The sequence below is a fragment of the Pteropus vampyrus genome, unplaced genomic scaffold (genome assembly GCF_000151845.1).
Source record: "Pteropus vampyrus isolate Shadow unplaced genomic scaffold, Pvam_2.0 Scaffold5, whole genome shotgun sequence".
Classification (NCBI taxonomy): Eukaryota; Metazoa; Chordata; class Mammalia; order Chiroptera; family Pteropodidae; genus Pteropus; species Pteropus vampyrus.
Genome location: NW_011888786.1, coordinates 17052810 through 17076328, shown reverse-complemented (window position 1 = coordinate 17076328; position 23519 = coordinate 17052810). Strand labels below are relative to the sequence as shown.

Sequence of the window (23519 nt, the reverse complement as noted above, 5' to 3'; positions counted from 1 at the left end):
GGATGACTCCTCGGTTATCATCCTTCCCACTTCCATCCCCAACCCCAGCGGGAAGCACACTGTCCCTTGCACGTAGAACTGCTTCCTGTTTTCCCATTAAGACTATGAAATCCTAGAAGGCATGAGCTATTTTATTAACTTTTGTATTCTTGGCAAAACGTATGCCCAAATATTTCTAAATGAATAGTAGTACCTCAACTATGGCAGTACACCTGCCAATCCTGAGAGTTTGCAAAGACCTCCCATGATCTTCAAAGCCTACGTTGGTTTCTCATCTGCAAGTTAGAAAATATCTTATAGGTCATTATCAGTAAGTGACTACTGGATACTAAATGCTTTTATGTGCTTTGAGAAAGTTGACAAAAAAGACATTCATGGTACATTGAAATCCTGTTCAGCTATTTTCTCTGGACCTGTGTTTCTAGGTTACTTCATCTGTAAATTTGGAATACTAACAGTGACTACCATATAAAGCTATTGTGAAGATTACATGGTTTAGTACATGTAAAGCTTTGAAAATAGTGCCTGATATACAGTAAGCCTGAAATGATGATGATGATGATGATGATGAAGATGAGGATGATGATTGCTGACTAACTACATCTGCCTAAGTTGGGGGAGAAAAACAAATGCCACACAGCTCCATAGTTTGTCTTTTATTCATACAAACAAAACATACACAGACTGTATATCGTTTAAAGACTGCAATAATTTTCTAATGTAACAACTCTGTAACAAAATTTAACTAAATGTAACATTTATGAAAATATAAATCTCTGATTGGGTAATTCTTCCCAACAATACAAAGTTTACATAAAAACATTCAATATGAGCTATCAATTGCAAACAAGTTAGGAAAAATCATTCAAGTCACTTGTTAAACTCTATTGGCTGTTACATAGAACATTCACACACAACATTTAATCTATCTAGGCTATTAAATCTTAAATCTTAAAAATATGTGGCATAGAGGTCCAAATGATAACGACAGGAATAAGATGTGCTGCCTCTGAAGAGCTAAAAAAAAAGCATTGGCTCATACAGTCAACTCCAGGTGATCTGTATGTGGGCTGGGCCTTCTCTGGGCCACCACCTCCCTGGCTGGTAGCCAGCCCAGGAGGAACATACTGAAAAAAAGTCTTTCACCATAAGGTGAGGTGTTTCTAGCTGAGTCACTTCTCTTTCCAAAGTGAAATACAATTGACTTGGATTCCCGATGAGTTAGAGCACTTTGTTTCTCCCGTTAGCATCAACAATCATAATGTCACTGTATTTTTTTCTTACATTGCTCCCCAACATCCGTAGGAGGGCAATAGCAGATGCTACTATAATCTTTATTTTTCAGTTTACAAAAACAATACAGTGGGAAGGTTAAAGATTTGTCTACAGGTACGCAATGAGTTCCTGGCAGAGCTGGACCGAAAGCGAGTCAGTTCCTTGTCCATTATTCCATCTACTCAAGTTCACTACTGCCACTTTCCAATGAAACCAAACCAATCCACCACTACTGACACCCTTTGGAAAGTTATCCGAGGACATGCCACGTGGAGGATATGGAAGGAAGAAGATCACTTTCCCTTTTTGGGATGTAATATTTTCTCTTAAATAGATGAAATAGTTTTTAAAAAAGGTTTCATACATTTCACAGCTTCTGCTTTGAAACAGAGAAGACTAGAAAAGTCTCCAAAGAGTCCTCAAGCGGAAAGGGTGACAGATAAAGAAGCATCCATATAGTGTATAGAAGTAAGAAAGTGATTATAAACAGGGACAATAAAGAACCTTTGGACACCCTTAAGAGTTATGGAATATTTTAGCACAAAGACAGGCATATTCAGTTTTTCCCAGAGTATTTGGTCATCTATCTGCATTTTACACAGGAAAGAGGAGGAATGAGAGTAAGGCAAATGTCATCAGTATTTCATAGATGGCATCTTGAGAAAGCTTTCTTTCTATTAAGATTTACTGCAGGGATTTAGGAAATAATTTATGTTTCTATACAACTGACTGAATAGCACAGACTTTTGTTACTGCAATGATAGAAATGAACAGGTGTTTGGACAAAATCTGTAATGCCCTTTCTATAATTCTTCTTTCTTTACACCCAGCACAAACAGGCATTTCAAAAAGACATGAAAATATTGTGGTTTCTTATTAAATGTGTTCTTTTGCAGCTCAGGAAAAATAGCTTTAAAAATCATATGTTCCATTGTACAGGAACCCTCGCATGCAATTGTCACCACTGTATTTTTATGAAAACTGACTGCATGTTCAGTAGCCCTATGATATGGTAGGCAGGTCTTGTCCCAGTCCGGTTTGTGGCCTCACATTTCATGTCCTTTCTCTTGAGAAACTGGGAGTACATCTAGGCATTTTTGTTACATTATTTTGCACCTTGAGACCTTCCATCTGCAGACTGGTTTTACACAGTTGTCAGGATTGTAAAATGTAAAGAGAGATTAAGGCTGTGTTTACTTATGGCCACACAATCATTTTGAAATCAAACAGCTCTGTGTTCACAATTTCTATAGAACTAGTTTCAGTCCAAATGGTCTCTAGCCTCTTTCATCTGAACCAATGGGATGAGATATGCTGCTTCTTCCCACACAATTTTAAAACCACCCTGTGACCTCCAGTTGCTGTAGCCGTTTAAATATGATTTCTAGAAATTCTGTCAAGATTTCATTCCTGGGTAAATGTTGACAGAAAGACCAAACTCAAAACTAGCTTCACCTTTCCGTACATTTCATGAACATGTTACTAATTACCAGGGGAACGCCAGCATCTTTGCTGTCTTTTAAGGATGAGTAGTTTATTGTTTGGGATACAGAAGATAGTTTTTTTTTTTCTTTTGAGCGTGTATCATGTATTTCTGCTGAGCAAGATAAACATTGTGTCAGTTGTCTGAGGCATAACTGTGGCCCCTGGATTCCAGGGCAGAGCACACCCTGTCATAGCAAGAATTGTGTTTCTTGGAGGGCGTCGCCTCATTGGGCTCAGTGGAGTCACTCACTGTGATGGGACTGTCTCTTGCAAAGACCTCGGTAGACTCTCTCCACAAGCAATCCACAGACACTTTGAAACAGTAACTATTACATTTTGGCCTGGATGTCTGTGTTGCATTGTTGAAAATTTGTCTGCTATTCGAAGTGGCAATTTTAATTTTCAGTGCAGCATCTACACGGTCCACCACTGTGTATATCCCTATACTCCCATCGTCAAAACCTACAGTGATGTTCAGGTGCCTCTGTGAGAGAGCAAGAAAAGTTGGTGTTTTGTAAAGGGAACAAGCACCAATATTTTTGCCATCGGCTAGTCTCATTACAATTAAACTGGATATTGCACCGTTTTCATCCTCTTCCTCCCCATTGCGGAAACAAATGTATACCAGGTAGCGACCATCTCGAGACAACCTTTGCCGCCATATGACGCCAGAAGCGTGAATCACCCGTAACTTACCACTGTGTAAATCCAGCACGTTGATATTTTCATCTCCCCGGGATATAATGCCTAGCTTTCCATTGGGAGAAATTTCAAAATCTTCTAGATTTTTCAAGAAGTTGTTTGGAAGTTGCACACGGCGACAGATCACTTCATCTGTCAGACTCCAGATATTCACTGTCTCGGTCGATGTGATAAACACGACGATGTCAGGACAGTCGGGTATCAGTTTAAAATTCACAATGGTGGTGCCATCTTCACAGCAAAATTTCTTGGTGATACTTCCTGTCCACAGACTGACTGCCAGCACTTTGCTTTTGGTCATTCCCACCACGAAGGTATTTGCAGAGGTTATGAAGGCATTCTGCAATGTGGTCAGAATGTTGCAGACCCTGTGGCCTGTGGCCAGTCTCCAAACCCTCGAGGCATTTTCCTCACAGAGAGAGACCACGAACTGGTCATTGTGTGTAATTAGCAGCTGAGATATTCTCTGCCCATTAATCCGGAAGAGGTTTTCACCTCTACTGGTATGCCAGACATACTGGCTGCTTTTGTCATCTGATGTCACCATTATATCTCCAGAGGATGTCAACACGCAGTGTTCAACTATTCCTTCGTGTTTAAACACTGCTTCGATGAACCCATTGCTGAAGTTCCACTTATGAACACAATCAGAGCCATCGAGGGAATAAATGATTTCTCCTCTAGTAGGTAACACCAGACTTTGAATGGGTTTTCCAGTCTTATCTATGTTGGACATAGCTGTGATTATATCTATGTCCCAGATGGAAAGAACACCACTGGTTGATAAAGATAGTAGCATATTGTGGTGACTGGATTTCACCAACTTAACTATGGTACCTGAGATTTCCTGTAAGCTTGCCATGCATTGTCCCGTGTCCCGCCTCCAAAAAAACACGGCTGAGGTATTTTCCATGGTCGCGATGATGCAATCTCCATTTTTGGACAACACAGCAGATATAAAGCGTTCGTTGTGCTTAGCTCTAAACTTTTCAGCTACCTTCCACATGCCGGTGTCTAAGAGCTCAATGCTGAGAGCTTTGCAGATCAGAATTGCACTTTGGTCCTCTGAAAGTTCAATGCTGACCACCTCGCTGTCTTCTCTCCGGCAGTCAAAGTCATCAGTCAGCTGGGGGTTGGACATGTCCTCAGTGTTCCAAACAGAGAGACTTCCCTCACTATCTACCATGACCATTTCTTGAGCCGTGTCCAAGATAAGAAGAAACTTCACAAACCCACCTGAAAATTCAGATGTTACCGTACATAACTTTTCTCCACTCCCTAAATGAAATATGGTAGTGGTGTTCAGGTACTGTCCACAGAAAGCATACACACCGTCCAGAGAGCACTGGACACAAGTCACTTCATACCAGCAATGGAACTGGTAAAGGGGCCATCCGTAGAGCAGATCAATGACAGTGACATCTTTGCTGGCTTCGAGCCATGCAAGGGCATGGTTGGCAGACAGTGTAAAACCATTGATGTAGGTGGAGCCACCCCCATGCTTGGTCCCTTTGATTTCCACTTCAGACAGGAGACAAGAATTTACATTGTCATAAATCAACAAGGTGTTATTTGTCGTAGCCACTACGAGATACTTTTCATCACTGGTGAGTTTCATGCCCAGGATGACAGACTGGGCTGTTGTGATTTGCCTGAGAAGCTGACGAGTCTCTACATCCCATGTGCTGATAGAACCATTTTCTAAAGCTGTGAGGACAGTACTGGGGTTACAGGTAGGAAGAATCTCAGTGACATGTAGGTGACTAGATGATAAGGGAAGACGCTCTGGACTATATGTCACATCCATGGATGAATGTAATGGCACGATGGAGCAATATTTGGGCCCGTCTTTGTCACACTCTAGAAGGAGGTGTCTCAGTTTGGGCAGGGAACTTACAACAGGCAGCAGTCTTTGCTGAAGCTCTGCTGAAAGGGAGCCGGGAAATGCAATGACCTTGTTTTTGATGCTACGGAGGGTGCTTGCCAGGAACTTCAGCTCCTTCTCTTGGGAGCAGTTGTAAGCCAGCTCGATGTCTGAAAGCACTTTGTCGAACTGGCCAATTTTGATCATGGTGTAGAGCCAGCTGAAGTTCATGATGATGCCGTAAAGCAGGTCATCGGTCTTTCCACACCTTGTCAAATGGTACAAGAGCTCCGACATTTTCCGATGATTGACGAAAAAGATGTCAGGTTCCAGTGGATTGCACTGGAAAACCCAGGGTTGGTCAGGGGCCTGCCTGTCAAAAGAAGCCTGTTCCATGAAATGTTTTTCTTCCTCAAGCAGGCTTCTGTTCTCCAAGTCAAGACAGCCATTCACGTAGGGGTCTTCAAGGCAGAAAGCTTTTCTCCTGCCCCCTGACCAGACCCCCAGAAAGTAATCTGCTAGGATGGTGTGCATCTCACGCAGGTCACTGTCGTTCTGCAGGTATAGCTTCTGGGCTATGAGCTGCAGGTGTCTGTTGGCCCAGACCAGGAGTGTGACGTTCTTCACATGTCTTTCTATTAAGTAGCCACTGAGACCCTCCTTGAGCCTTGCGATGTACAAATAAGGGACTCTCAGGGGATTGCTGGGCCTGGCGTTCTCATGGAGCTCATTCATAACGCTGTTGTCTAGGGCCAACACGTCCTCCAGTTCCATATCACTCAAACCCATTTTGGCCATGGTGATGTAACCGAGAGCCCTGGAGACCAGTTTCTGACCACATTTCTTCTCCAAGGACCAGAATAGCTGCTCTATACTTTCATGAACAGTGACACAGAGCGAGGATTCATCGACGTCTTTGTGGGATCGCCAATACCTCACCTCCCTGAAGGTCAGGTTCACAAACATGGGCAGCGTGCACTTGGAGAATGCGTTGTTCACGTAGATCTGTTGGCCCGATGTGACCTTCCTTTTGACTCGCAGCAGCTGGTGTTTAAGGACCTGGCTGCACATCTTCCTGTCTCGGGGAATCAGCTCGATGAAATTGTTTTCTTCATGGATAAGGCACCGTAGTTTCTGCAGGATCCCATGTTTGTTGGGCAGGGTGGAGAGCACGATCCTTACGAAGCGGGGAAGGTGAGCCGGGAGCCACCAAAGCTTCCTGGCCTCGTCACTCTCTGAGAGCTGCTCGAGGGCATCGAATATTATTACTAGAGGTCTCTGCAATGAAGACTCATTCAAAAGGTTTATAAACAAGTCGCGGAGGTCATGTATCTTCTTAGGGTAGCTCTGAACCAGACACCGGTAGTTCACTGCCAGTTGTTCACAAACGCTGAGGAGGAGAGTCCGAAGGTCAGTCCTCATGTCTATGCTGCCTAGAAATCGCACAACTACGACCGGGTCAGATTCTGGTCCTGTGTCTTCATGGAGCCAGCCATGAGCCTGAAACGTGAAGGTGGCATTTAGAATGGTAACCTATATTCACATGGTCATAGACTATGACCTTTCTTCTCTCTGGAGGTCAGACTCTGACCACGCAGAAAGTTGTGTAGAACCAAGAAATGGAAAAACTTGCTGAGAAGGTGGAAGAGCTGTCGCCAAGCTCATGAACTAAAATCTATAGGTGAGACCCTCAGGATCACTCTGCTTAAGATGATAAAATAATGATAATAGTATTATTCAACCGTAAGGCAAAATTTAGCTTGTATTCTAAAAGTTACAAAGTGTTTCATAAACAGTAAATCTGAATATCTTGTATGGTCAGTTTTTCATCACTGATTCCTATTTCCTGGCATGGTTGTTGGCACATAGTAGTTGCTTAGTAAGTATTTGTATAATGACTAGATCAAATAATGATTTACATATGTATTGAGTCAAATATTTTCATTAGTTGAGATTACATAATGCCATATATGCTGACCAAATTTCCAGTTTGAGAAATACTCAGTACTGAAATGACACTGAATATAATCTCTTATGATTCAGAAACATCTTACTGTATTCTGAAGCTATAGATAGTGTCATCATTATGATTATTAATCATTGTCATAAAAATCTATATAATGCTGGTTAAAAGAGTTTTGCTATATTGTGCTTCATAACAGACAGTTTACTATACAAACAGGCAGTCATTATCTTCGCATTATCTCTTTGCAGGGCACATGGGAATTACAGTATCATTTAACAGGAGAGGAAACTGAGGTCCAGGCTGGATAAATGACTTGCTCAGAGTTAAATTGTTACAGATGAAGCTGGAGTAGAACTTAATCTGACTTGTAGTGCGCATGCTCATGCTCTCTCTCTCTCTCTCTCTCTCTCTCTCTCTCTCTCTCTCTCTTCCCTCTCTCCTCTCTCTCATTCTCTCTGTCTCTCTCTCACATGAAGTTAAAGAGATAAAATATATAAAGGAGTTACTAAGTTTAGTATTTTTCTGTCTGGAAAGGCAGAACAAGAAGGAATATGATCAAAGTATAAGACACTCTAAACTGTATTTTTATGAAACTTGGTCCCTTAAGAGAAAGTTCAGATTAAAGTATGAATAAGTTTAGAAAAGATTTATGGCTGTCAGTTTCAGAATGAGCTATTAAGGGAAATAAGCATCTTCTTGTCATTGTTTAGCCCCAGCTGTTGAAGCTGATTTGGAAGAAGATAATCCTGCCATCCTACAGCTGCCTTTGGTGGCAAATCAGAAACAGAACACAATTGTGGGTCCCTACGCGGACTGCTTATGATGATTGTGTGACTACATCCTCTCTCCTCTTAATCGCATGCTACTGAATGTGTGATATCTGTAGAAAGTGTCATGATCATGAGTTCACTCCCATGGAAATGTCAGGTACACAGGAGATAACAGATTGACACAAGGTGTCTGCATTATAAGGGATACGAGGTCACAAGAGAACACAGGTTGGTGTTGGTGCTGGTGGTTGAGGGGAGATGTTACCTAGGGGAGAGGTAAGAGAAGTTCGGGTAGGGAACCTAGAAACAGGCAAGGCTCCTTGGGGGTCCAGAGGCCCAGAATGTGAAGAGATGTACTGTAATAGTTGGACAAAATATCTAGACCAGCGAGAGCTCAGAAAGCCGTTTTCAAGTTGATCAACTTGACCGTCACCACACTGCTCCCCTTGGATTGCTTATGGATACAGGCCTGTCAGCACGTCCCATGTGGTCATTCACCTCCCGTGCTAGAGCATGTGGGATTGTATCACATGCACATTTAACTTAGCCAAAGTCAACAATATTTGCCCCTCCAACCTTTACCCTTCCCTCCTCCACAAAGAAAAAAAGCCCTAGAACGAGTGTGAAATGGCACATATGAACGTTTCCTCATTGTTTTCAGTTTCCGTGGGCTCCTGTTACTATCTTGCTCACTCGGAATAATTCTAATGCTTGAAAATTCACATACAAATTGGTGTTCAACGACTGATATCCACACACATGCACACCCACATACACACACGCATTTATTTTGATGCAATGTGGTCCCTAATTGTAAGCCAGCCACTTCATCTAGTGTTCAATTAAAGAAAAGCTGTATCTCCTAACACAAGAAGGAAAACCAGTAGCTGGGCTTGGCATATTAAGAAATGGTAACTTGGTCTTCCTAAGGACTTTGGTATCCCTGATTTTCACCTGTGAGCTTACTTTGGAACCTACCCCCACACTAGGTGCAACACAACTGTCCCTGCTCTTGTCTTCAAGGTGACCTGATTGAGATTGTGTAGCATGTGCTAGATTGAGAACGTTCATGAAGTTAAAGAAAGCTCTGTTCTTAAGAGAGTGACCATGGGGAGCACAATACAGAGATCCTGAAGTAACATCGGGATCAAATAAACCATTAGACTTTGCTATTAAATGTGAGAAGGTTAGAAACAGAACTAATTTAGTCCATTTTAGAGTAAGTTGCCAAGACAATAGATACCACTTCCAGGGTAAGGTTTCAGCCTTCATGCAGGACTCGAAAGGGTGTCACGAGAACCAGTTTTGCTGCCTTTCATAGACTACCCACCTTCAGCTTAAAAAAGAGATCTGAGGGGCCAAGAAAAAAGTTGGAGATTAGGGTGTTGTGGATAATATTTATCACCACCCTATTCCCAAAGGGGAGGGCTGAGAGATGCCCACTCCTCACTTAGGGAAAGGTGACACAATGGGAAACTTACAGGGTATCCCCTACAGCCTGGGAGTCATGGCCATCTGTGTCTGAAGACATATGAGAAATAAGGATGGCTGGCTGCTCTGATGGAGGAGTGATGGAGAGCTGCTGTATCGGAGCTGGAATTTCTCAGAAAAAAATACCTGAGTGTTTTCCATGTGCCAGATGTCGACACTGGAAACAGTGAGCTGAGAAAGATTTTCATTGGTTCTGTTATTTCCAGGTCCATCTAAGAGAGTATGCTGGGCTGTGGAGGAGATACTTTGAAATGCATTGCTGGATACTTAGAAGCCAAGGAAGTGACTAGCTAGAAAAAGATGCATTCTCCTATGTCTAGGGAACTGTAGGTGAGGAATGCTCAGTGAGGACAGGCGATGTAGAGGGAATGGACCTTCAGGAAATGATGAAAAGGCCTCAGAAGAGGTGGGAGGCAACTTTAAACACCTGCCAAGACCAGAGAGTGCAGAGCCCAGTTCAGAATAGTACTGGTCAGGTAAGAACTTTCTGGCCACCTTACCTTTCCTACCAAGCCTGAACTGCAACCCTCTAGGGGTCATACATGTGGCTGGGATTAGGGATAGAGGAGAAGAAGTGCTATGTAGAAAAGAAGAAAATGGCTATGTCCTTATCTACCACTGTAGATAGCTTGCTTATGGTAAGCCTCAGCTGGGGGAGAGAAATGTAGACTGCATTTTTAATTTCCATCTTAGACTGGACATATTAATTGCCAAACTGAGATTGATTTCATGTCCAGAAGCAACTGGAAGGCTTGTGTTTGCTGAGGGACGAGAAGAGTTGTGAGATCTGCTCTAGTTTCCATCCCAGTGAAAGCTAGCCCCACAACATGAGTTTGAACAGTGGGAGGAAAAAATAAAGCTATTCTATAATTACACCCCATGAGTCCTAGTCTTTCTATATGACTATTCTACTAGCAAAAGAGGAACACTGAAGTGTCCATCTGAAAAGACTAATTATAATTCAGATAGTAAACACAGAAAATCGACATTATTTTGAACAATTTATATTTTCCCCAAAGTTAAAATTTTTACAAAAATATGTGTAAAAGAATAGTCTTTTACCTTCTTTGCTGCTTCAGCTAGCAGAAGGGTCTTCCCTGTACACGGTCCACCATATATAACAAGTGGATTGATGTGCCCAGTTTTGCTTGGAAGGATGTATTTATGCACTATGTTTAGCGATTCACATTTGTACTCGTAGAAAGAAGCATATGTTTTACATAATGATGAATGCTGGAGGATTTCATCATAGAGTGTATCAGTTTCAGTGTCAAAATTCTGCTGTACTGTTGCCTGAATTATATCAATCATGTCTTCATAAAATTGTTTACCAAGTCCTTCTATGTAATGATTTTCTATTTCCTGGGAATAGCCTAGTTTCATGTCACAATGAGTAACAGATGTATACACTCTCAGATTAGAAGATGCAACAATGGTAGGAATAAATTCATCCCTGAGTTTTATCAGCTTCTCTTGGGCTTCTGGGTCCCGAATAATCCTTGGTTCTGTTCCAGTTATATCCATGTATTTTCCCATCTCTGGGATTTTTACAAAACGCTCAATGTTAGCAATTTTCCTAATGTAGCAGACACACTTCTTTAAGAATGCTGGAGTTTGCTTTCCTAGAGCGAAGTCAAACTCATCCTCTATAGCTGAAAAAAAAATAAGACAAGTTTATTGCCTAGAACGAGGAAGAGACACGCATATTTCCAGCACTTAACTCTCAAGTCACTAGTGGTAGATTATTTTGCTTATAGAGTATAGCTGAGTCACCTATCGAATAATTTCTCAATTCTCTCATTTTCTGTTTATGTTTTCCTAGACAGCCTGGAACCTAAAACAATGGATTTTAAATAAAATCCTTTAATTTCCTCCTCAGTCTGAGGGAGAGGTTGGATATACGCATTAGAAAGAAAGCATACCAAGTTTATAGTTGATTATTTTAAGTTCCTGCCTAGCTTTCCTCTCAGACTTCAGGGGTTCAATGAGTGAAGAGCAAGGATGAATTGGGGCTGAGAAAGAATGAGGAAGAGGCCAAATGACATAGCTAGTTCAGGACTTCCTTGTCAGTCTCCCCTTTACAATGTAGCTTCGCCATTTTACTTGAGGTGCAATTGTACTCCAAACAGATATGTTTAAATATAAATATAAAAGTATGTTCAAAATATAACCATGTTCTGACTATTGATTAATCTAATTATTTATGTAACTGTTAAATCACATTATATCCATCAGAATAGGTACAGAAAAATGACTTAGTATGTAACTTTATTCTAAGATAAATCATGTTTTGGCTTACAATACATATACTTACATACAAGTAAATATACATTGTAAATCACTTGAGGCTCTATAAGAACATTTAAAACTTTATCTATAGTAATTAAAACATTACTTGTGCATGATTTTAGGAAATAATAAAAATAAATGAAAAAATTAAACCAATGGAAGTGAATTTTAAGGCGAGCAGCCTTTTAAAATTGGCTCTCCTCCTTCCCACCCTCTGTTCTTACTTCTCTCCCTTCCTCTTTGCTTCCCTTCATCCAGTTGGTCTTAACTGAGCACCTATGTGCTAGGCATGCTGCTAGTTGCTCAAAACACACTGGTGATAGAAAACGGACCATATTGAGAGAAAAAGCCATTATGGAGCTTATAGTTCCGTGGAGGATGACAGAAGTGAATCATAGAGTCCCACAAATAATTTATTATTATTGTTTTTAATGCTGTGAAGGAGAACAACATGGTGTGATGCAAACAATCAGGGGTTCTAACCTACTTGGAGAGGTGGGAAGGCCTTCCAAAGGAGGTGACTACTGAGCTAGGATGCAATGGAAGCAAGGGGGGAGAGGTGGGGTTCTGAATACACGAGCCTGGGCCGGCCGAAGGCTGAAACCATGTCAATGTGCTGGCCACAGTTCAAACATCAATACACATTCGTAGTCTATAAAGTGACTATTAAAGTGAGAATTTTATTTAAAAATGATGCCTTTTAGTGGGACTCTCATGATGATATATTTTTTTCAGTAATAATATCAATTTATCAAAATTTGTGACTTAAGTATACAAGATATGTTTACAGCCACCAGTATTGAGTAACTGTTCCACTTGCGTCAGTATGTTTTACACAGGGTTTTAATCAGGCAAGTTGGTAAAGAGGCCAGTTAAAGAAGCCTGTACAGCAAATGTCTGTCTTCTTTTTATAGAAGAGTATGAACTTTTTATAATGAAGACGAGGGAAGATGCAAGAAATCTCAACATTATGAGATTCTGCAGAAAGTAGCTTTTTGGCCTATATCTTTTTTAAGCATTTGTGTAAAATGCTAGGGGCCACACAGGACTAGATAGATAGGTGTTACATTCTGAGTATCATAAAGAGAAAGAAACTATAGTATCTATACATATGGGATGATAATCAGAGATATGCACTGTTACCTCTGACTCTCAGAAAACAAGTCAACTGTAACTTAACTGACATTGTCATCACCTCTATGGAAAGAGTGTGTCAATCAGGAGTGTTAATAACAAATGCAACATGAAAAGGGATATGGGCAAACCATCTAAGCTTAGGCAAGGGGGAAAAGGCTGTACATGAGAGCCTAGCTGATAGCATAGGCTTAATAAATATACTTGAATAAAGGAGTCATCTGAGATTAAGTCGACTTCATAGTTATTTTTAGAAGCAAAGTGCATCCTTGTGATTTTAGGGGACTTTTATGAATACTTTCTGATATTTAATTGTCTATAAATGTTATAAACCTCCCTTCTCCTTATGAGACTACTGTACAGTATCTGTCTTCTGTCTTTGCATTTTTCTTAACATCCTAAAATTTAACTAGTCACAGCACCTGATGACGATAACAGTAGGAAGGGATGCCCAGCCCTGGCAACTATTATTTATGAAGCAGTGATCTCTCTACTATCCCCTAGATCACTCAGTTTTGATGTTCACAGTAGGACACCATTTTATTTTGCTTCCTCTCCTGCTACTTAAAAAGGTGAAACTAGAAGTGTGAAACATTACATTCAGCCATAAATAGTACATCTTTCCAGATTCTATCTAGTATTGGTATTTTTAAGATTTCTGAAAACATTAAATATTCTACAGTTGATCCTTGAATAATAACATGGGTTTGAACAGTGCAGGTCCACTTATATGTGGATTTTTTTCAATAAATATGGTACTATAAACATATTTTCTTATGATTTTTAAAACATTTTCTTTTCTCCAGCTTACTTTCTTACAAGAATATAGTATATAATACATATAACATACAAAATATGTGTTAATCGAATATTTATATTATTGATAAATCTTCCAGTCAACAGTAGGGCATTAGTAGTCAAGTTTTTGGGGAGTCAAACACTTAACGTGGATTTTCGACTGCATGGGTGTCAGTGCCCCTAAACACTGTGTTGTGGCCATCTGTATACTCATTTCAAGGACCTGGCACTTCTCCAGCAATTTTCATTATGCACACATGGTCTTAAAACTAGTTTGAATTGTAAAATAGATACCATTTTCTTAGCATGTATATCTTTAAGATATTTAACTCCCAGCAGAAAACAGTTCACTTGTAGTAATTCATACTACATAGTATGAAATTATTTATCTTCATTTGGCTATCCATTTGAACAGAGTTCTTTAGTGTGGAGAAAATTAGGAGAAAGTGCTTGCCGATGAAATATTTGAACACTTCAGCTGTGTGATTCTAAATGAGAGAATGCCTTCCTCAAACTGGTGTCTCTTACATCAAGAATAAGGAAGCTTTTGCTCTGGGCATTTTTTTTCTAACACAGCATATTTTTTAAAACAGGATGGTTTTGCCTTTGATAAAGATGGAGAACTAGAACCTCAAAATGGATCAAAAAGGTCCCAAAGGAACAGGGTATTTGTTAATCTGTATTTTCTAAAGATAGCACTTATTCCTGCCAATGTTAACATTTTCAGAGAGACCTAAAATAAGACCTAGTTTTTGACAGCTTCCAGAGAACAAATTTTTAAAAATTATTTGGCCAAGCCATTCACAAAACCAACCCGAAGATGCAAATACTATCGCTTTCCCTCAATTGTTCTTTACTATCAACTTTCAAAATAAATGCTACATATTTAATTAATTTTACTCGGTAGTGTTTGCCCCCTGAAAACTGGCACATTCCTTCAGATTTGTGGTTTCCTGTGCAACTTCTAAAAATAAAGCCTCCTTTCTATGGCTGAGAAAGGTAGACAAGTGGTCTCTGCTTACCAGCTGGGGAAATTTTTATTTTAAGATTAAATTACTCCTGCTACTCCCTTACTTCACAATCTCTGATAGCTTTCCATCTTACCCAGAATAAAACATAAGGTCTTAATAAATAAAGTTATGTTATGCCTACCTTCTGACCTTATCTCTCCCTAATCTTCTTCCTGTTTTTAGAACTTGATAAGCATATTCTTGTCTTTGAGATCTTGAACCTGATAATCCCTCTGCCAGGAATTCTCTGTCTTAGATACAGCACTGCTGGCTCTGATTCCTTCTGTCATTCAGCTCAAAAGTCATCTCCTTATTGCCCACTCCATCTAAATCTGGACCCCTGCATCCTTCATCAATCCCTATTATCCTATTTCTGTGTTTCGTTTTATTCGCTTGCCTTTTATTTTTCCCTACTAACACATAAGTTCCAGAAGAGCAGAGACCTTGTATTCTTATGCACTGTTGTATCCTTAGTGCCTGGCACATAGTAGGCACTCAATACATTTTTGCTGAATAAGTAAGTGAGTGAATGAATGAACCAACAATTGAACTGAGAAACCTTGGCAAAGTTTGGTCTATTATATCCAGCCTCCTCTGACTTCTTTTAAAATCATATTTTCTGGAGAAGTCCTCAAGTAAATTCTTATCTATGAGTTAAAACAAGAGAATATTTGTATCTCCAAGAGATAGAAACATTTAGAAAAATTAAATTTCGCCAGGTAGTATATGAAATTAAATTTTCAGAACCATCGAAGAGAAGCAGCGAATGCATCTATTATTCATTTGTTCTTTAGTGTACTGATGATGTATAAAAATTACCTGAGAACAGGTACCTCTTAGCTTGGCTGTGTTTCATTTTCCCCTTGTCATGTAACAGTTTTACAGCAGCCTTAAATATCTTCTTGATCTCATCTGATATCTCTTGCCAGGACTTCTCGTTCTCAGCATTGGCAGAAGGCTGCACCTATGGAAATGTAAAAGTGAGATAGTAGTCTTAAAAATCATCAAGAAAACCTAATATTTAAGAGTAAAAGAATTCTTATTATTTGATGGTTTACTATGTGCCAATACTATGATATGTGCTTAACAGACAGTATCTCATTTAATACCCCTGTTAACTGTAAACGTTAGAAATTATTTCCATGTTATCTGTGAACTTGCCCAAGTTACACAAGGATGTGAATTCAAACAAGATTTGTTTGTTGGGCTTTCTTATTATACCATGTATTTCTCTCTTGAGTTTTGTACAAGTGCCATTACAAAATCATCTCTTCATTATCCTCTAAAGGGGAAAGTTAAAGGAGAGGTGCGTTTATTACAATTTAATTGTCTTTAGTTGTTTCTTCATCATTTGTTTTTATGATCCTCTAGAAAGTATAGTAGGAGGATTGCCTACCAAGAAAGTAACACTTATAGAGTCTTGATGATAATCTCATTCATACATTCATTTATTTAACAATAGTTTCTGCAGAAATATCTTGTCAAGTTTAGAGGAAAATTTAAATTCCCCTAAAGGATCATTGAATCAAATGAAGAAGGAACAACTAAAGCCAATTAAGTAGTAACATATGAGCAAGTGCTCTCAAACCACTGCGCAAACCTGGTTTCTTGAGGTATCATGCTTCCTGATAGCTATATTTATGTTGACTCCTGGAATATTTAACTGAGAATTATGCCAGTTAAATATGGCATAATCTGGGCTTATCCTAATATTTGGGTTTACCTCAATATTCCTCTTCAGAGAAGCAATATTCTTGCAGATAATTTGATTAATGAGTGTTAAAGGAGAAGAAAAATCAGGAATTCTGACATTTCATATTGCATGAACTATGAAAATGCTTTATGTTAAATATCAGAATGACCAATATACACAGTCCTTAAGTGAAGAACTGTCATGAACCTAGGGCTTTCCTCTTCTTGGAGATGCCTGGGTGCTAAATGTATTAAGGATGTTCTCTTTGGAATAGGGATGGAATCTATGCCTTCTTTTCAATCTCTCTAAAAATTCCATGCAATGAATAGGCCCACCCATTTTCTCTTTCTCCTTCATTCGCTTTCAGGGACACATAGTAGATAGATTTGGAAACCATGGTGGAGAGGAAACAACAATATTTCCATCATACTCATGCTTGAATCGACGTCATGACAAGATTCTATTTAAGATGTAAGAATATAAATTAGCTGTGTTTGAAATGTTAAAGAAAAAGTATTGAATTAAAAAATGAGAGACTATAAAATTGTTAGGCAGATTTAAAAAGACCACCCCACCAAACGAACAAACAAAAAATCTTTCTCAAATTAAAAATATAATGGTTGAACTTGAAAACTCAATGTATGGACAGAATAGACACAGCTGAAGAAAAAATTGGTGAACTAGAAAATAGATCTCAAATAAGCTTCTGGAAAGCAGCACAGAGAGATAAGGAAATTGATAATGTGAAAGAGAATGAAGAGACATGGAAGATAGACTGAGATGGTCTAATGTACATCTAATTAAATAGCAAAAAGGAAAGAACAGAGGAAATAGACGTTATTTGATGAGATGGTGGCTGAGAATTTTCCAGAACTGATAGAATACATGAATTCACACACATTAGAAATATAACATATTTCAATCAGGATTAATAAATGACAGCTAGCGAAATGGGAAAAATAAGAATATTTTCAGTTAAACAAACACTGAAAGAGTTTATCTCTAGTAGGCCTTAATTAGTGGAACTTTCAAAAGATGTACTTCAGGAAGAAGAAAATGACCCCAGAAGGAAAGTCTAAGGTGCTAAAAAAGAGTCAAAAAGTGGAAGTTTTCTTAGTTCTGAATATCATTATTAAAAAGAAATTTAGGGCCCAAGGCAGAATAATGTTGTCTACTGTGCCTTTTCTGTGGAGAAGAACACTCCTCGATGACATAACAGTTTAAAGTAATGGACAGATACATACTTTGCAGAGAAAGGTAACTTACTGCATTTTTATTGCTTTTCAGCATTTCTGATTTAGGTCTGAGGTAATAAGCTGCTGGCACCGAGTTCTCATCTCGACAGTACCATTCTTCCAGTAACTTGGTCTCCAGCTTTGCTTCTATGGCAGCATCCAAGATCATTTCAAACTCTGAGGCTTCCACTTCTCCAGGGATTCGGATGTTCCCATATTTTTCACCTAATAGTCCCTGTGTATCAACACGAAAGTTCAGTTTAGTGTGTCACTAGAAAAATTCATTTTAATATTTACATCATGTGGTCACTCAATGAATATTAACAAATAGACTACAGGATACATTGTTCCATCAGTTTTCTCTTTTAATCACAGTGGATACTTTTTCTCCATGTATTACTTCATAAGTAAAACTATATCAATTATATTGTAATTATAATGAATTCTTCACATACTGAGAAATGAGATTGCACATCATAGACAATTTCAAAATACAGAATTTTGTAGTAAATTTATTTTACAAAGCTACAAATGAATGAAGTATGAAATTATTGAATGATACAACTACCAACACCACTGGTAACTGAAAACAACTAAAAATATAAAAAAGATACCATATTCTCCTTATTAAATTAGCAAAGAAAAAAAATGTGCTCAGTATTATGTGGGGGTGTGAGAAATATCCACATAGTGCCGATAGTGTGTAAATGGATCCAATGTTTCTTTGAAAGGTATTCTGGCAATACATATTAAAAAAATCCATATGATTTTTGGCAATTTTTCTTCTGGGAATTAATCTTTACAGAATAATTAAGGACATACATGAAGACTTACTGGATTATTTATGCTCGAACCTGTTTTAACAGTAAAGAGCTGGTATAACAACCTAATTGTCCAGCAAAAGGGAACATTAAAATATTTATGGTATCTCTATTTAAATGTACCAAATTATGTTCTAGAACTGTATTGACATGGAAAAATGTTTATAGTATACTATTAATTGAAAAGGTAAGTTACAAAACAGTATGTACTAGATGATTCCAATAGTTCATATGTAAATTATCATATATATGAGAATATGGTTTATGTACATAGACAAACACACATATACACATAAAAGATTTTATGAGAATACATAGCAAGGTTATCAATGGCTTTTTTAATTAAAAATACGTGTTTTGGGGGGCGATACATATGTATTATTTTGTAGGGAGAAGAACACCAGATATTTAAAAATTTCCAACTTATCGATGCTCTCTACCCTCCTCTAAATGTTTACATAAGCCCAAAGTGTGGTCCTTGGACTAGCAGCATTGTGACACATGGGAACATGTTAGGCATGCAAATTCTCAGGCTCCATCCCGGACCTGCTGAATCAGAAACTCTGGGCATAGGGCTGAGCAGTCTGTGTTTTAGCAAGCCCTCTGGGTGCCTAAACCACTGGTTTAAGCTAATAAAAATATTAGCTTAATAGCACCTGGTATTTCAATTAATCTTCAATGACTTATGTAGTAGAAACAAGGAAAGAACACAAATAAACTCTAACACAAATCTATATTATTGAAGGCAAGTTTGTCTGCATTATAGTATCCGTGAAAAGATTTCTGGTTAAGGCATCTGCATCCTTTCCTTCTGTTAACTAGCACCTTTACCATGAACTTCAAGCCTTGCTTACCCAAGGAGTGTGACTGGAATGTGAATTACAGTTTGCCTTCCTTAGGGTACTTCTTACTACCTCTGTTCTTATCACCATAATACCCAGTGTTCTTTTCATCTCCTAAAGGCAGGGGAAAGAATAAAAGTCCTGGACAGATCTGTGTCCAAATCAAATTCATGACCTAAACTCCATTACAAAATGGTAAACCCCATGAGGGCAGAGACCAGAGCTGTTTATTCCTAGCACATAGAAAATATTAAAAAACATATTTGTTGAATAAATGAAGAAACGAAGACAGAGAAAGAAACCCTAAGAGTTCGTTCTATTCTTATCTGAAGCTTTTTCTTGTATTCAAGGATAATAGTTCAGCTCTCAACAGGTGGAGTAACAATTTGGGATGGTACCAGTTTTGTTGGCAAGCCTCATTTCAGCTCATGGTCTTTTAACATGTACTGTTTAGATACATCCTTGATTGGGCCATGCCCTCTCTCTCTCCTTGGGACATAATCCATCTCATCTAACTGGTTTACTGAAGGTGACTGTGGCTTACTGAACTCACTGTTTCAAGCTCAGGTCTCCTCACTATGAACCTCAGTGACCAAGCAAGAGGGAATCCAATCTGTTTGTTCTTTTTGGCTGCATAAACAACCTGTCTGTTCTCTTTAGCTGCATAAATCCCTTTGGAAAGGACTTGAATGGAGAAACTCCACATCATTGCTCTCTATTATGGTAAACGAGGGTTTATAGTGGGTTCCTTTGAGAGAAGGGTGTTCTAACTCCAATGTGTCAGCCTGTAGGCCAATTAAGAACATTTTTATTTTAATTTGCATTTATTTTGGGCTCTTCTTGACAACAGGCTGTATGCAACAAAAATAATGTTATTTTGAGTTGTTTCTCACTTTCCTCCTATAAAATCTCTTATGTTAAATTTGGGTAAATGAGCAGACACAACCTCTCATTCTGCCACAGACACAGAGGGACATGATCTTTTTTAGGGTAGCCAGCCTGGCGATTATCCTGTTCCCCTTGGATGATTCTGAAGAAGGATAGTCAGCATCCTCAGTAAGGGCTGACTGTCATGAAGAGTGAGGTTTTAGTGCTGGGATGAGCCATCTGGAAAACTCATTGGGCAAGGTATGCCATAAGAAGATTTCCAAGCAGGAGTCACTGGGATCCAAAAAAGGCATACTGGTGGATCTTGGCTATGGTTGGAGGACCTGGTGGACAGGCAGAACATTAAATATGGGATTTAGTAATTGACAATTCTCTGTCTAGCAGACAGTGAAGCCCAGCAAGATCATAAACTCAGATACCAATATCCGAGGCTGGATTTGGGGCATGAAGTATCAAAGAAGACAAAATAATGACTAGTGAAACAAGATGATGCCCAAGAGCAGAGCATCACCACCACACTGGCAATTTACAAACTGTTAGTTCTTCATCTTCTCTCTGCTCTAAATAAGGCTGCTCCAGAGTCAAGGGCAGGGTCAAATCCATGGAAGTTTCTAAAATGTGCTCCATGGATTACCCGCAACTGGATCACCCAGAGTGCTTGTGAAAACATAAGTTACTGGATCCCTTCTCAGACCTAAAGGACACTGTGGTTGGGGAGTCTAGGAATCTGGATTTTAAGATGAGATTATAAATGCATCTGAAATTCGAGAACCATTGCAATGGATAGGTAGTGCGTACGTGGTCTCATGAGCGATGACCAGCGAACTCCAAAGGGACAGGATGGGGAATACAGCAGATCACTACAAAAATCAAAGGCTATTTAAAAATAATTATTTATTTGAGTTGAACAGCTGGCACCAAATACTACAATTATTTAATCGATATAGTAAGGCAAAATGTCCCTTAGAGAAGAGATTACTAAAGAAGAAAAATATCCTCATCCAATTCAAATAACAAATATATATCGAGTACCTACTATGTATAAAGTGGTAATACAGAACTTCAGAAAAGTAATAATGTGCTATAGGCTTAAAGTTATTTATTGGATTGTTCTCCCTAAGCATTCTCCTTCTCTCTATTGATTCCTCCGTTAGGTGGAGTGCTCATAAATCATGAAGCAATTACTTTTCGAGCATCTAAGACAGCATCCTGCCTCACTCAGTCTTGTCTTGCTGTTTGAGAAACAGAAGAAGGGAACTGGCAAAAGAGAAGTTTGCCACCCCATTTTTCAAGAAGACTCTTTTGGCTTCTATGTGGTTACAGTTCTAAGGTAACACACAATGAGTGTCTGTATTTACCAGGGCCAGAGAGAACCAATTTAGAGAAAGAGTCCAACTCAGTGGCAAAGTCCAGCTCATGTGGTCAGTGGCTCAGTGCAGGCGTGGAGATGCGGGACCAGTCTAAGAGGTTGACAGTAAGAGTGGAAGTGGCAAGATGGGGTCCAGTGTTGGTTTCCTAATCAGCCTATTTCTTAGCTCTGTAGCCATGAGGAGTGTGCATGGATGACCCTAGGGCAGCTACAGAAAGTGTGAGCAAGAAGGCATCCTTCACTGTTCACAGACGACAGAATATTCACTCCCACCACCGAAAGAGAAACAGATTTTACACATCCTTCTGACCACAGTGTTTACGAAATTCATTTCTTTGCTTAGTTAAACTAACTTTGCTAGTTTGCAGAAGAAATTTGCTGGAGAGTTGAGGGATTATATTTGATTTTGCATTGAGGTCCATGTTTATTAGTTATACCACTGATCAGTCTGCCTGTGTAACCTGTATGAAAGAAATCCATGTGTCTGAAATAATTTTCAACTTTTTATTTAATTATTTAAACACTCTGTCAATACACAAATGAACATAAATATATGGAATTTCACCTGTCTGAAGAAATTCATAATCACCCCTCCTACCCACCTAATCAAATGTGAAAATATATTTAAATTGGCCCATTCTTGAACAGTGAAGATAGATTAGTTAGGCAGGGAGCACAACTGAATGCTCAAATACAATCTGGGAGTTAAGTCTGAATAGATGAAATGTCTAAGAAAATTTTCTAATACTTTAACTATAGTTTCTGCATGTAAAATTCTAGCATAAGAAATACTTCCAAATGCTGTGGAACTAGATATGGGTGGCCGTTGCTCAACATTGTAAATGTGCTAAATTCCACAGGATCGTTTACTTTAAAAGGTTAATTTTATGTTATATGACTTTCACCTCAATTAAAAAATATTTTATGAACTGTAGAGTTTCTTATAACAGGGAACTTAAATGTAAAAGGACTTTCTACTTTTTGTATCTTCCTTGTCTTCTTTATATGCTGATATAGATACATCTAAACCACTGCTTTCAAAGGCTTAGAGATAACCTTTTCTAACCCCTCAGGTGATTTTTTTCTTTTCCATTAGGCAAACAGTGATTCCCCTAGCCCCACTCTGCTCTTTACGTGCAGTTAGTTCTGCCTGGGCTTGGAATTTGAGAATCTTTGGGATCTGAGTCTGATGGTATGCAGTTTTTATTGTAGTAAATGGGACAGAGGGATTAAGGTGTTCTTGACAGTGCTGGTGACCTCAGCACATCCTTACCTGTAGTCTGTTGTGGGATGTCAGGAAAGAGGTGCGGGCAGAGTCTCTTGGGGGTTCTGGATGTCATGCTTTGTAGGGAGGTGGGCCAGTGCTCCCTGGGCTGTTGTTTATGAGCCATCACTCACAGGGACAGCTGGAAGGAAATGGAGAAACTACCCACCCCAACCCCAGCTGGTGCTATAGCAAGGTGAAACACATATCCTGTAAACACCCTCTTTCTCTTAACTCAGCCACTAAAGGCAGGTGGGACTATTCCTTCCTTTCTATAAGCTTCCTCTTTAATTATTAAAATAAAATCCACATTGATATATACAATTTTCCCTCATACATAATCTCATTAAATGTTCCTGATCCTGTGAAGTAGGGTGAGTTGCAGAAGAGGACATCAAAGCTCACAGCTCTCAGCTAGCTTGCCCAAGACCCCTTCTTTAAGAAGACACAGTGGTATCAGTACTTGAATACGGGGTGCTTAATTCAATAACATCTTTCTCTTTTTTCTCTTTCTTTTCTTTTCTTTTCTTTTTTCTTTTCTCCTCTCCTCTCCTCTCCTCTCCTCCCCTCCCCTCCCTTCCCCTTCCCTTTTTTTCTTCCTTCCTTCCTTCCTTCCTTCCTTC

General features: G+C 39.1%; 1 protein-coding gene across 1 annotated transcript in view; it reads right to left on the bottom strand.

Annotated features, from left to right (window-relative positions):
• Positions 1-645: 645 nt before the first annotated feature.
• The window catches only part of NWD2 (NACHT and WD repeat domain containing 2), a 146585-nt gene continuing 123711 nt past the window's right edge, over positions 646-23519 (bottom strand). Inside the window, exons 4-7 of the mRNA XM_011365583.1 lie at positions 17744-17947; positions 15604-15748; positions 10616-11205; positions 646-6826 (exon numbers count right to left, since the gene is read on the bottom strand). Coding sequence (XP_011363885.1) covers positions 2894-6826; positions 10616-11205; positions 15604-15748; positions 17744-17947 — 4872 coding nt within the window. The 3' untranslated portion in view covers positions 646-2893. The remainder of the gene's footprint in view (positions 6827-10615; positions 11206-15603; positions 15749-17743; positions 17948-23519) is intronic.